This window comes from Harpegnathos saltator, unplaced genomic scaffold, assembly GCF_003227715.2.
Source record: "Harpegnathos saltator strain DR-91 unplaced genomic scaffold, Hsal_v8.6 scaffold7, whole genome shotgun sequence".
Classification (NCBI taxonomy): Eukaryota; Metazoa; Arthropoda; class Insecta; order Hymenoptera; family Formicidae; genus Harpegnathos; species Harpegnathos saltator.
The window spans coordinates 510,026-525,022 of NW_020230537.1; the positions used below are offsets into that span (position 1 = coordinate 510,026).

The 14,997-nt window shown below is 49.8% G+C and overlaps 1 protein-coding gene across 5 annotated transcripts in view; it reads right to left on the reverse strand.

Annotated features, from left to right (window-relative positions):
- LOC105189658 (RNA pseudouridylate synthase domain-containing protein 2) overlaps positions 1-14,997 on the reverse strand; it is a 127,678-nt gene that overhangs the window by 92,687 nt on the left and 19,994 nt on the right. Inside the window, exon 1 of one of the 5 annotated variants that reach the window (XM_011151919.3) lies at positions 5,105-6,096. The exons of the other annotated variants lie outside the window; for them this stretch is intronic. Coding sequence (XP_011150221.2) covers positions 5,105-5,254 — 150 coding nt within the window. The 5' untranslated portion in view covers positions 5,255-6,096. Of the gene's footprint in view, positions 1-5,104; positions 6,097-14,997 lie in introns of those variants that run through there. 5 annotated transcript variants of the gene reach the window in all.

Genomic DNA, 14,997 nt, shown 5'->3' on the forward strand with positions numbered 1-14,997 from the left:
GGGCTCGACGATCATAAATAAATAAACGTCGCCATCCTATGAAATTCGCGGCGCAACCGATGGGAAGCAAATATGCACACACGTGTATCATAGTTATCACCGAGTTATCCCTAAAAATCATCGACACGCGATGATCGACCGCTGTCCAATTCTCGCGGTTGATACATCGTCCGGACCGTAGAAGACGCAATCGAACGTAAAGGCAACACACCGATCATGGACGCGCCGAAAATTAAATTAAATAAAATCTAATAAAGGAAGGAAGGAATATGTATGTGTGCGTATGTGGAGATGGGATTATCGATATTTGCGATCGATACTGAACGAAACTGCCGCTGTGCGCAATCGCGCGCTGCATAAATGGAAAATACTAGGTGCGCAATTAAGTTTCCGGGTTTCACACATGGATGGCGCTAACGACACATGTAGTCGACATACATGTCTGTGAAGTTGTGTCTTTTTTATAGCCTGGACATCTGTTAACAGTAACCAGTCGTAATACCAACACATATCGCATCGAAAAAAAATATTTTTTCTAACAACGAAGACGTCGAGTTTTGTGCCAAATAAACAGCATTTGCGGCAAGCTTTGCTTTTCTGCTTTAACTTGAAAAAAAGTGCAGCTGAAGCACGTCGTTTGCTTGAGGAGGCCTACGGCGAACATGCACCATCGAAAACTACCCGTGAAGATTGGTTTCAGAAAAGTGGCTTCAGAAGTGGCGATTTCGATACTGAGGACAAGGAGCGCTGCGGAAGACCAAAAACAATTGAGGACGCCGATCTGCAAGCGTTATTGGATGAAGATGATACGCAAACACAAGATCAACTTGCGGAGGCATTGAACATGACTCGCCAAGGTATTTCCAAACCATGTTTACATACCATGGGAAAAATTCAAAAGGAAGAGAAATGGGTGCCGCATGAGTTGACTGAGAGACAGATGGAAAATCGAAGAGCCACTTCCGAAATTTTGCTTTTGCGACATGAAAGAAAGAGTTTCCTGCATCGAATTGTTACTGGCGATGAGCAGTGAATATATTTCGAGAATCCCAAACGCAAAAAATCGTGGCTTTCACCTGGCGAAGCCAGATCAACATCGATGGAATATCGTGTACTATGAGCTGCTGAAAAGAAGCCGGGCGAAACTGTCAATGGGCATCGCTACCGACAACAACTGATCAATTTGAACCGTACATTGCTCGAAAAACGGCCAGAATGGGACACGAGACACGAACGAGTGATATTGCAGCACGACAACGCTCCGTGCCATCGCACTTCCATCGTCCAGGACAGCATCATCAAAACGCTGAAATGGGATCTGCTACCGCACCCGCCGTATTCACCAGACCTGGCCCCTTCCGATTATCACTTGTTCCGGTCGATGGCGCATAACTTGGCTGGGCAACACTTGGCCAATTTCGAACAAGTGCAAAATTGCTTGGATGAATGGCTTCGGTCCAAAGACGCGTCGTTTTATCGTCGCGGTATTCATGTATTGCCAGAGAGAGATGGCAAAAATGTGTAGCTAGCGAGGGACGATACTTTGAACAAACCATTTTCTCGTGAAATTTTCCATTTTTCATTGATGAAAAAACCCGGAAACTTAGTTGCGCACCTAGTATCAACAGTTTGACAACACAAAACGGATTTATTCTTAATACATATCGATCCTTCGCACGCTCTCTACTTTCTCCCGAAAAACATTGGCGGAAAATTCAGTTGCCAGAGAGCATTCCGCATCGCGGCGCGGAGGTCGAATTAATGCGGTCGATCGAGCGTAGATTTCCACGGCAGGTAGAACGAGTCTCCGCGCCGGAGACCGTCAAAGGTGCGCGCACGGCGCGCACCTGTTTGCTCGTAAAGTCTCGTATGTATGGTCCTCGATTTTCGCGCGTCCGTGGTGCACGCGAGGGTATATCTCCTGCGTAACGACACGTCTCGGCGATCGTTTCGGCTGCAGCCTTTATCCGCGATCTACATGTCCTGAAAGGCAGTAGCACACCTCGATCGATAGGTTTCCGCCGAGACTCACGCGAGACAAGGCTCAGTCCTGAAAGCTCACCGATTTTCGTATCGATTCTCCTCGAATCAAGCCAGGATATGGCCGACTGTTTCTTTCGTTTCTCTCTATCTCTCTCTCTCTCTCTCTCTCTCTCTCCTTCTTCGCTTCTCGAGTGAATTTGTCCGATACGACTGCGAACGCCTCCGAGAAAGTAAGCTCTCAATTGACCGGCGACGTTAACTTCGCAAGCGAGGTCGTTTCCGTGCCGTCTTCGCCTCGCCTAGCCTCGCAACGTTTTTCTCTTATGTCTCGAGGACTTTATATTTCACGAATTACGGTAATGTCGCGCGCGCCGAGCGCGGCAAGCGAGCGAATGCGCGCGCGGAGTCGCACGGGGAAAAGCGTCTCCGCAAATGCGAGCGCGGCAAAGTGACGGCAAAGTGCTCGTCAAATTATAGGTATGCACTCGGGAAACGTTTACCGTGTCGTTGGAGCGTATCCGCCGCTCCGACGACGGTACTTGCCCGGTACGAATTTTCAGCCGACGCGACGCGACGCGACGCGACGCAACGCCACCAGTTCTCCGGCGGTTTACCTGAGAGGACGGCCTGAGAGGACGACCGAGGAGACACGGAGGCCTGAGAGGGAGGCGAAATGAAACAACGAGGGGGACCTTTGCCCCCGTTAATCTCATTATGTGACTCGCTACGTGTGGGAGCCGCCGCCACACGACGCGCTCTTTCTCCGACCGAGCGGAGCGAAATGTCTTTATTCGAGCTATAGAGCAAGTAGCGTATAACTGTCGCACACGCTCGGCTGAGAGAGATTAAATTCTTCTTGCGCGGAGATTACGGTGATACCGTCCTGCAACTTGAAGTAAGGTCAAGTTTACCGAGCAACGGTCGATTCCGCGCACGCCGGATAAAAGTTTCCCGCGCTGCCCTCGGCCCCGCGGCTCTCGCGAGATCGATTTAACCTACTAATAAAATAAAGCACGTTTTAAATGCGAGAGCATTACGCCAGGGCGCCGTCGCTTGCGCACCGAAAGTTGCGCAAGCACGCGGCGAGAGATTTACGCTTTCGAGCTTATACCGAGTTTAATGAAACGCGCGGCGCGGCTCCGGCAAGTTCAAAGCTGCGAGTCAAGCGGCGCTCGATCGCGACACACGGCGAAACTTTCATACGGCAAAGGTCTCTCATTACGGCAGTTGATCTGCTCGCGTTGTCGAGGACAATTTGGCCCAAAGTCCCAAAGTCGTCCATTACGGCTAAAAGAACACGACTAAAAGAAGCGGAAAGAAAAGGGCACGAGAGTGTCTTTCATTTGTCACAGAATCGCGAGCGCGTGCGAATTGACTCGCTCGCTTATCGCCGATACCAGCCACGGCAATTTTTGCCTCCCTCGCGCTTACCCCACGGCCCGTGTCGGACCGTAACTCACGTAAGGCGAATCGTGAAATATTCAACGTCTGCCCGCGAACGCCCTATCGTTCCTCGCGTGGTGTTCGGACGAATTCGAATCCGAGGAGATCCCCGCGCCAGGGGTTGGCCAGGGTTGCTGACTTGGTTCGCGTACGACATGCGCGCGGCGCACCGACATATGAACGCTTGTCATGCTATCCCTAATACACGCGACGACAAGTATTCCGCCGGTTATTTTCGATGCATTCGCTGCTCTCGTACGCGCCGACTATTTAGATTTTACCTAGAATAGAAGCGCGCATGTGAAGACAAACGGGCCAGATAACTGGATCGAATTTGGCACACGGACAGATCTCATTACTTATAAATAGGAGGACCCGCTACGCCGCTGCACGTTGTTAACAATTGTAATAATATATGAAACGTCTGCGCACTGCGCGCCGGGTCTAATTTCGGTGAGCTTCTGAGGTCCCTTTATCAGATTTTGCGACATCCAAACGTTTTCCCCCCGGTTCCCCACGACTCGAGCGACGCTGGCTGGCGCCGCGCGCGATAAAAATCTGTCGAATAATCAGAAGGAATAAACTGCGCACACTTATTACGATACACTTATGCTGTAATAAATAAGCGGCGTGATCGTTTGTCGGATTAAATGCGTGGGAGCGAAACATTTGAGTTCAAACAAAAAATGTGTGTAAGAAATTGATTGATTGATCGATCGATCGAGAAAGAGAGAGAGAGAGAGAGAGAGGGGGGGGGGGAAGGGGAAGGAGGAGAGCAATGTTTTTGTCGCTCATCTCCAACGGGATAATACAATAACCCGTTTACAAAACAGAATGATTCATAGAGCAGCAAGAACGCGCGCGCGGCTCATCGTTTTGCCGCTCACGTCAGCGCCTATAACATTCGCTGCAATTGGATGTAACCCGTTCTCGTAATCAGCAATCGTCGCTTCTGAACGATCCACCGCGACGTGATTCGTCGCGTGCGCGTTCTTGATATCACCGGATATAAATAAATCACATGGGGAAAGCGAGTTTCTCATTGACGCGAGGCGAAATAATGCGTTGGTGATTTCGCGAAGACCGTTTTTCCCGGGATGGGAGCAACCCGGACGTCGTGTAGGTTTCCGGCGAGACAACGTGGAGAACTTCACGGTGACTAGAGACCGTCGTTCGACGCTCGACGAGAAAGGATTCTTCGACGAGAGGGACACAAACGCCAACTCGTTGGGCGATAATGAAGAGAACGGGCACGCTTACTTCGCGATAACCAACTTTAAACCTCGCACGGAGACTCGAATAAAATTACAACTTCGCAAAGCTGAATGGGAAGCATCTCGCTTGAACTTCGGGACTTTCGCTCGGGACCGGAAAACAATTTTCAACTTTTATCGCTCGTTTAACTCAATTTTCGGGGAACATTGAGACAATCGCGTTCAACTTCCATTCAACATCGTTGTGCATAATCCCAAAATAACACGTGAATCCGACTCACACAAGACGTACGAAAACGTGAGAGGAGCGTTGTATACACGCGATCTTCGGATGTAAATCTTTGGATAATGTTAGTGAAAGAAAGAGAGAAAGAGAGAAAGAGAGAGAGAGAGAGAGAGAGAGAGATCAAACATAGCTGCCTCTCACGGTTTTTCGCACAAAAGACAACAGAGTTGCGGCTCACCTTACGCGGTTCCGGGGCGTAAATTCCTGGCAAGGGTGCCAGCAAGTGCAAGCCGGGATTCGGGATGCCCGAGGCTGGGTGTCCTGGTGGAATCGGCAGTGGCACCAACTTCAGGCCCCACGGCAGATACCACGGCGCCGTGTGATGCATCCTGGCGGCTCTCAACCGCGATCGACAGGCGCGACGATGTCGGTCGATCGAGGTCGATCACGCTCCAGCGTGTGCGAGACCTCTTCGCGCGGTTTCAACGACGGTGCGAGATCGGCGAGACTGTCGCGGCGAATGCGCGCGCGAAAGAAAAGGATGAACGAGCAGCCGACACACACGTAGTCGTTGTTCTAACACGGACTCGCACGGGACGCGAGTGCGTTTTTCCCCCGAGGCGTCGAGGAGCACACGAGGAGGAAGAGGAGAGGAGGGCAAAGGGGATCACCTTGGCATTTTCCGAGACGCTATCCGCTACCGAGCTCCGGTACTCTCTTTCTCTCGGAAAGTACTCGCTCCTTTCCTCACGACGGCTTTCCCTCTCGACGGGACACGTCACACGCGCGAAGGATGCGGGAACTGGTTACGAGGCATCGTGAACGAACGAGCGAGCGAGCGAGCGAGCGAGCGCGTCTGCAAAAATGCGTCAGACGTAATGCCGCACTCGGTTGCACGGGAGAACGCGCGGAGGAACGACGAGAGAGCACACGTGTCACACCGTAAGTCATACGTCGCGGTCGCGCGCGCACGTACAGAGAAAGAGAGAAAGACAACGAGAAAGAGAGAGCAAGAGAGCGACGGGAGAGACAGACTCTATCTGCGTTCGCTGTCGCTCGTGTGTGTGTGTGTGTGTGTGTTAATATCGCCGTTACGCACGTCGCGCGTATCGCGGGGCGCGCGAGAAGAGAAACCACCGACAATGTATGCCCGGTGCGAGCGCGCGGCGTCGACTGATTGCCGATCGAGCGTCTACGCGCGAGCACATGGCCGCGCGCGTCGACCCCCACCAGCGGCGATCGGCGGCCGACCCGCCGCGCCGCGCGGACACTTTGAAGTTGCGCGAGGCAGCGTGTTTTCATTCTCGCTCTGAGGGGGTTGGATTTCGCACACACGATCCGAAATCCAATCTGCGAATGTATTTACGAAGATCCTAAAGTCTAAAGTATTCTCAGGAGATGCATTCAACACGCTGAGGCGGACAAACGCGAGCTCACTTGGATTGTCACTTGGATGAAATTTACGTTCCAATTCCTAAAACTTGCCATCATAAACGACAAACAAACAATTCTTCAGGATATCTTGGCCAAGTACGCAGAGCGAAACATTTTCTCGATTGTTTCTTTCGCATAGCCGTTCTGTATAAACTCTCTTGCACTACCGAGAGATTTCTCTCGACGACGCAAAACGACTCGCTCGATAAATACCAGAGAGGAAAGAAGTGTGTCTCGGTGGAGCAAGAAGCGTGTAATAATGCGAAGATATTCTAAGAAGCAATTACCGATACTGTCCCGCAATCCGATATCAATTGCAATCGGAACCGAAAGATCCGCGATGGATATCGCTCGGATTTGAGCTTTGATATCAGAAATTACGGTCGTAACGGCCGTTGATTCTCTCACCGAAATTAAGGGATATCCAGCGGCACGCGGTGGGTAACTTAGGCTGAATCCGTATCAACCAGTTGGCTGACCAGTTGGTTGATTTCGATGCAATACAGCCGGATCGCCGAAACTTGACGCGTGTCTACGTCAGAGATACACACCGGAAAGCCGATTCATGACTGATCCAGACCTAAGCCAAGGGAGCGAATCGGACGTCAACGTAAGCCGAAGGTGCACGAATCAAGATGGACGGTAACGTAAATAAAAAGCGACGCAACGTGGAAAATCAGCCGCGTCGACCTTCGAGCAGTCGAGGTGATATAATATCGTGAACGCGAGTAGAATAGTATCCCTGACTCGTGCGCCGAAGTAAAAGCAGTGATAATTAACAACGAAAATCGATAATCGCGGTTGACTAGACGCGGAAGAATAAAATAATTATCATAAACGCGCATCGCGTCCCGCGAGATTTCAATATAACGAGGGGAGTAGTATCGGGCCTCGCGCGCGCTTTATCGTTGGTTTAACGTTTTAATTAGAAAACTAAATTTACGGCCACATCCTCCCGAGCCGACGCTTACCGGCTCGGGACGTATCCACGCGACCGGAGATGTACGTATATTCCGAGGAATTATAATTAAGTACAGTTTAATGAGGCTGTCTCAAAGTTGGACGTACACCCGGGAAACTGACCCCATCTAACTTCAATCCTGGAGAGAGTTCGTGTCCGTCAGAGAATGTGGCTCCCGCCGGCTCGATTGTATCACTTATTTATCGATATTACTTTGCGAATTATGTAGACTCCGATGAGTCCGGCAAAGGCGCGACGTGCGAGACGCGCCCCCCTTCTTTAAGCTTCTCAAGCATGTATCCCGATAAAGTGTCGAGGAAAAAACGGGACGTGCGCGCCGTCACGAAGTCAGAGTTTATCAACGAGCTCGGAACTGGAGCTCGCGACTGACGTCGTTTCGCGGCCGGGAGACAGAAAGACAAACATCTTGCGTGTAAACACGTGCCGTGTTCCTCCATTCACTTTCGAGCCGCGATATGACGTCGGCTATTCCATTTCCATGGCATTGAAATGTATACAGGGTTCGTCTGAAAAGCTGGAAATCGATATTCGCAGGCCGGCTTTTTTATACTCCCACGCGCCTACGACCCTCATAATTCGCAGGGAATCTTGTAATCCTCATCCATTATTAGAGAGTCGATCGACCGCGCGTGACTCAAAGATTAATGCCCGATTATTAAAACATCCGTCGTTCGTCGTCGAGACATCGGTTATCGAGGATTTGGCTAAGGCGCACGGCACGTCTGCGACACGTTATATCACAGAGAAGACGAATACACGTCGACTGACGTGGAACAACGTCCATATAAGCGATTGATTTCGGATTGCCTTCCGCGAGTCTGCGTGGCCGACGGCAAGTAACCGTGCACGGGATCCATTAGTTGCGGTATGCCAAAGTAAATATTGACAAACAGTTAGCTCCACAGAAAAATAACCATCAATATGTCAATATTAACGTTATAAAATTACTCACTAATGATAATTTTATTACTTCGGAAAAGTATAGGTAAACGCTGGAAATTTCTGAGCGAATTAGTTTAGCGTTTATAATTACTTTGCTTGGATGCTTGACAGCCCGTGAACATGTTAGCAGAAGTTAAGTCGAGCTTTATATGGCAGAACAGTTACTCTCGCGCGATCGAAAGCTCAGATTCATCTCGATCATTACCGAGCTTTAACAGCGCCTCGCGATTCTGCAGAAGAAGATGTGGTTTGTTGTTGTTTTGTAGCTTTCAACGGTGTACAGCAAGAGAAAAACAACCGAAAGCTCGAATTCGCAATCTTTTCTTGATACCGTACTAATTCCATCGAAGTTTCACATAAATGCCAAAAAAAACGCATTGACAAATCCGGGAACAAAAGTTTTCCTATTCACGATGAAGTTCACATTTTCGCGTGTGCGCCGTGTACGGTAAAGTGAATCTCGCGAAATATTAGTTGGAACGAGTCTCGATCAATATCTTACTCTTCGAGAAATTCGTAGGGGACATCGAGAGAGAGAGAGAGAGAGAGAGAGAGAGAGAGAGAGAGAATCGTCCGCGTCCACATCAAATTTTTTGACGATACTTTCCGCAGATCGGACGTGAACTTTCGAGACGTTCTCGTTCGTCGTTTTCTTCGAAAATCGCAGTTTCGAAGACTACGTGGAAGTAAGTTTCAGGGAAAAAAACTCGGTCCGCACGAAAACCGTCTAGTAATGTCGCACAAACTAGATCCTCGATTCGCGACCCGGAAACTTTTGGGAACCACGTCGCTCGTAGATAAAAGTCGAAAAGCCGATGTCGTCGTGCATCGCCACGAAACGTGCTCGACGCGAACATCTCTCTCGTTCACTCTCTCGTCCCTTCATAACCACGCACGTACGACACGCGTACGAAGGATATGAGCGCAAACAAATTGAGACGCGCTCAAATTTTACTCAAAAATTCCAATTTTTTTGCGCGAGAGAGAGAGAGAGAGAGAGAGAGAGAGCGAGCGTTTCGTGTTTACGCGAAACAGAGCTCTCGTTTGCTTACACCCTGCATAAACGCGCCAATGGTGCTTCCACGTGCGACACGCGATGGATCGTTGACACGCGCAACGGGCGACTTTTGCGTAACGTACGTTAACGTAACGTAGTATATCATTCGATACGGCCGAGGCACGCATCGACGTCGCACGCAGGGTCGCGTGCCCGAATGAAAATTTCCCCGACGCGTGTCCCACTTTACGGCTGTTTAGTTACTCGCTTATTCTAATCGATACGCGCCCTCGCTAAACATATATATTTTGTCGAACACACATTTCAGATGTATATCTGGATGTGGAAACGAGGTGAGAGATACGAATCTGTCCGCTCGATGTGAATGAATTTACCAGGTCGGAACGGAGAGATTGTCGAATAATCATTGTTAATAAACGGATTATCATCGATTCTGCAGTTCGCTTCTCGACGATATCGTTCTTCTTCTTTCTCTCTCTTCTTCTTTTGTAACGTAACATCGGACTCGTTAGTCGTGCACTTTACAGCTTGCTCCATGTCGGGCTGCTCTCGTAACGTGAATATGTAAATCGTAATCCATTTACACGAGAAACAAATGTTCACTGTCAAATTACTGTCTCCCGCTAATCTCTCTCTCTCTCTCTCTCTCTCTCTCTCTCTGTCTCTCTCTCTCTCTCTCTCTCTCTCTCTCTCTCTCACGTGGCGTTGACTGCTATAAAGATGCGCGTAGAAAATCGCTTTCAGGTCGCAGCCAAATTTCCACCCGACCGATCTGAAGCGAACGTCCAACGAGAAACGAACGATCGCCATTACCGACAAGGGGGAAGGGAAAGAGGAAAAACGACGGCCACAAAGGAGAGAAAGTCTTGAGCTGAAAATATGCGGTGATCGCGGCGTCGCGTCGTCATCTCGGCGCGTTAAGAGTCACACGACGGATGCGAGAAGGATGAAGAAGAAGAAGAAGAAGAAGAAGCGGGTGAAGAAGTCGGCTGAAGAAGAGCGCGGGACTATATCGAAAGTAACGATCGGCTGTGCAAATTTCGGTGAGGCGAGGCGCGCAAGTGCGCATGCAGAACGTGTTTGCCGAACGAGTTGCTGGTCGGCGCGCGCGCGCCGCGGCCTTTTCTTCCTAAACCGAAATAGACGACCGCGGGTGGTTCCAGCCAGCAACCTCGTCTCTCAGAGGCTCAAGGTGAATTACAGTCGCGCGTATCTTCTCCACTTGGTGCTATAACTCGTGCGAGTGGACAAAGAACCGGCCTCTATTTACCCTCGTGATATTTCCACGACGTCGGATAAAAGAGGCCTAGCGCGCATCCGCGAAGAGACCTGAACCCTTCAGCGTCGCGCTTCCCGGCAAAAAAGACGCAGCGAACAAGTCCGCCGCGTCATTGAGATCATCATTATTGTTGAACACATTTCCGTTCTCTGCCTCGCTCCACAATAACGTTTTTATTATGGTCGCGCACGGTTCTAACAGAGAAGTATCAGGAAGTATTAGTCTCGACGGACTAGTCTCTCTTTCTTTTTATCTCTCCGGTTGAAAATCCAGGAAATAGGACTTGCACGACGTAGCCTAGGGAAACCGGAGGAAAAATTTGGCTTTTGTGAGAGGAGGCCATAGAAATCACCGCACGCGCACGCGCACACGAAATGGCGAGTGTTCTTGGCCGGCTCCGAGCGAGATAAGTAGTCTCGCGAGAAAGACAGGTCGGTTGTTTGGTGGCACCTGTCGTCGGTTTGTCATTCGTCGCGCGTAGAGAATCGCTAGACTTGGCCGAATGAGAATAATTTACAGTCGCGTACTCGAGAGAGAGAGAGAGAGAGAGAGAGAGAGAGAAAGAGAGAGAGAGAGAGAAAAGGCTAAGTATAATGGCCACTATGTCTCGTGTCTCGCGACGGCGACGGCGACGGCGATGGCGGTGGCGGCGGCGACGGCGGCACCAGAATGATCGTTCGGCCAGAAATGCATCAGCTTGCCGGCGACATTCGCCTCCGTATTACGCCAAAAAGATGCGCGCATTTGGACCGAACGTAGCGCGGTGAACGGTTTTTGGGATTCCATCGCAGCAGGTGATATGTCATTATGGAATTCAATGAGCTTGATTTTGAATGCTATACCACGTCGCGTCGCGTCACACCGTCGCATCTTCGACCGCGCGTGAACGCGCTCTTACGAGGGACCCGAGTGTCGTAAGCGAAGTACCACGCGGCAAGAGGATAATCGGGGACCTGCTGGTCACGGTTGTCACAGAGCAATAGGGAAAATTGCATAAAGACATTACGAGATCGAGATCGGGGTATTGATTCGTATGCGTTCGTATTGGCCGCGATAAGTCATAAAGCGGCAATTAGAGACTACTTACTTCAGATGCCGTTTCTCACGCGGTGTTTTGAGTAATTGTAGTATATTCCGCGCGTGCAGTCTTACGCAATATAACGATTTTCCTATCAACCTATTATGACGTAACAGTGATATTTTATATAATGCCTGATTATGTATGGGTGATAGCGAAGGGAATCGAATAATCCCGTCCGGCCAGTATCCGAGCGCTTACGCAAGCGAAATTTCGTGAGCGCACTTTCACACCGCTGAAACGATCGGTCGTGATGCCGAAACTGGCCGACCCGATGCCCTATATATGAAGAATTTCGCCGGTTAATGATTGAGAAGAAGAAGAAGAAGAAGAAGAAGAAGAAGAGACGCACAAAGCACGTCCAGCTGTAATACCACGCAACGAGGAGATGCTCGCTCCCGCGCAAGACGGTTAATTCAAGTCGCGAAATTAGCCGTGGCGAGAAAGATGATTCATATCGATTTTTGTTGCTAAAGCCGAGCTCTGATGAACTCGCGGCGTAAAGAGCAAACTTTCCTCGTATCGTTCCGTCCTTACGCGTTACTTGGCCGTTTTACGAAAACGGAACGGTGAGGCGGGAGAGAGAGAGAGAGAGAGAGAGAGAGAGAGATGAAGTCGCTGTGTTTAGTTTGCAACTCTCTGAGCCGAGAGCGCGTTGAAGCATCGGCTGAAATTGTAATTCACGTCTCGAAATACGACATTAGTCACGATACACTCCTGCGATACAAATGAGAACGCTGCGACGTTGAAAGCCCGTATAGGAGATTAATCCTCGAGCAACTGACCGAATGAATCCCGACGGCGGAAAATTTGTAGGTGACCTCTTTTTCCTCATCAGTGCGGACGTGCAAAAATGTTAAAGAGATGTTAAAGAGATGCGGCGAGAATGCGGGACAGCCGGCGGACGAGGCGGATAAACGTCAGGCGGTAAATCGAACACAACAATGTCGGGCGTCAACAATGACGGTCGGTCATCGCCGGTTTTTCTCGATAAAGCGACAATCGAGGTGATGCATTTTAACACCGCGGGCGTTTTTCGCGCCGCGTCGATGCGCACAGGTTTGCACGATCGCACCAAGTGCGATGCATCTCATTTTTCGGGCTCGCGTTAACGCGAGAAATGGTTGTAACGAGTCACGTGCACAAACATGCCGCTGGCATAGTACACCTACGCTGGTCGATACACTTTAGACACACTGTCCCGCGCGTCCGTGCGGACGTCATAAATTATGACAACCGTAACGAACGCACGACTGCTACTGCTGCTGCGTTCGTGTGTATGGCATAGTGCGCGCGCTTTTTTAATGTATTTAATATTTTAAATTTAATATTTTAAATAGACACACACACACACGCGTACAAACGTACATTACGTACGATAAATTAAATTTCGCGAGACAAAAAGTCGTTTCAAGCTTGGAGAGAGAGAGAGAGAGAGAGAGAGAGAGAGAAAGAGAGAGAGAGAGAAAGAGAGAGTCGCCTTCGCACGAAACGCGCCGCGAGCATTCTGTGTAATGTGCGCCCGTAGTCTAATTAAGAGCCGTCTAATAATATGACGAAAGTCGCATATTCGTGAGCATCAACGGGAACATCTTGGCGGAATCCATATTTTCGCAGACTTTCTCATTCACATACAAATGCGAAATTGGCAAGTGTACCGGAAATTCCACATGGTAGCGAACGTTGCCATCCCACTTCGCGACTGACGGAAATTTCGCTCGGTAGAAGCGAACACGCCGGCCCCTCCGGCCGCACTTTTATATCCGCAACGGAACGGTTTATTTGCAACCCGACAGACTCTCGAAAATTTATTCGAGAGCAACGATCGCGCAAAAATGGCACGGCCGAAACTATCGGGCACGCGCGCGCTATCGGGACTCTCGCAATCAGCTGGAAAATATCAACTATAGCTACACGGCCGGCCATCACGGATCCGTTTTAAATATGTGCGAATATGTACTTCCGTGACATGCACGCGCCAACTACGATATACACTACGCGTGACACACAAACTATCCATGGAATTACGTGAAAGGGAAGTAAATCCGAGAGTTTCAGGACTCCCCCATAAATTACACGCCATTACCTCGCGGTGTGTGTGTGTGTGTGTGCGTGTGTGCCGGCGTCGCCTGGCGGGGCAGCGTCCCGAGGCGATGAAATAAAAATCCTCCTAAATTTCGCGCTACGAGGTTTTGTCATCGAGAGTACGGCGCGTTTGTTGGCGGAATAACTTTTTCCCGGCTGACACTTAAGTATCACCGCGGACGAGTTCACGGGAGCGCGGGCCGAGCTTTAGCCGGGCGGCGCCAGCGCCGCCTCTGCGAGCCTTCATTTGGATAACAGCGGAAATAAAAAAATCGGTAAAGAACGTTCCACGTGTGCGCACACAGTTCTCGCCCACTTCGTCGTTTACTTCGTCGTCGTGCGACACCGTGTTTTTTACGAGGTCGCGCGCGACGCTTTATTACTACTAACGAGGGGCCGTTAATACCGTACATCAAAGTAACCGAGTTTCCTGTCCAAGTCCCCGTGGAACGAGTGTGTGTTTAGTGTTTCGACGTTTCATTATCGACAAACTTTACGAGAGTTTTCGGGCACTCGGACACGTGCCGCTCTCCTTTGAAATAGAGCTTGTGCGTTTCTTTCGTCGTGGTCGTCGCTCGCCCGCTCGCGCGACACGTTCATTGGGGACGAGATTCAAGCGGGCAGGAAGTTTTCACGCAAAAATAACGTAGACTTTACTACTACCAGATGCTACCACGCGGTAGTGCACGCGACCTACCGCACCAGAGACTCCCACCGGATTCATCGGGAGGATCGTTTCAAGGATGTGACTGATATGATACGAGTCTGCGACGTTGGATAAAACGGCGTCGATTCTTCGCGAGAGTAATAACACTTTAACGAGTACACCCTGTAAATTCGAAATTCATCCACCTAAATGCTCTCTCCGAACGGAGAAAACCCGCCAGCTCCCGATGTTTGCAATGACTGACATCTCCCGAAAAAAGACTCGGATGTATATTTCTCTTGGATATCGACCGCGATAGTCAATACTCCGATTGGGAGCAGAACGAGATTAGTAAATCTCTGAACAGGTGACCCGATTATTGTGTATTTATGTACAAACAAACGCGGCGCAGACATCGATTATACAAGGAATATCGGTTACTTTATCTGGTCGTCGTTTTAGTCATCGACATGTTGCCGCGCTGCCGACAAATCGCAGGTAATGAAAACACGCAATATTTATCCGGTCTCGACCCCGATGAATAAATCGCTCAACTCGAACGAATATCATGTCGATCGACATGAAAAAAAGAAGGAAAAAAAAGGAGAAAAAGATATTTGACGGGCAGACACACTCAGCGAGAGAGACATTCGGATGCAACAATCCA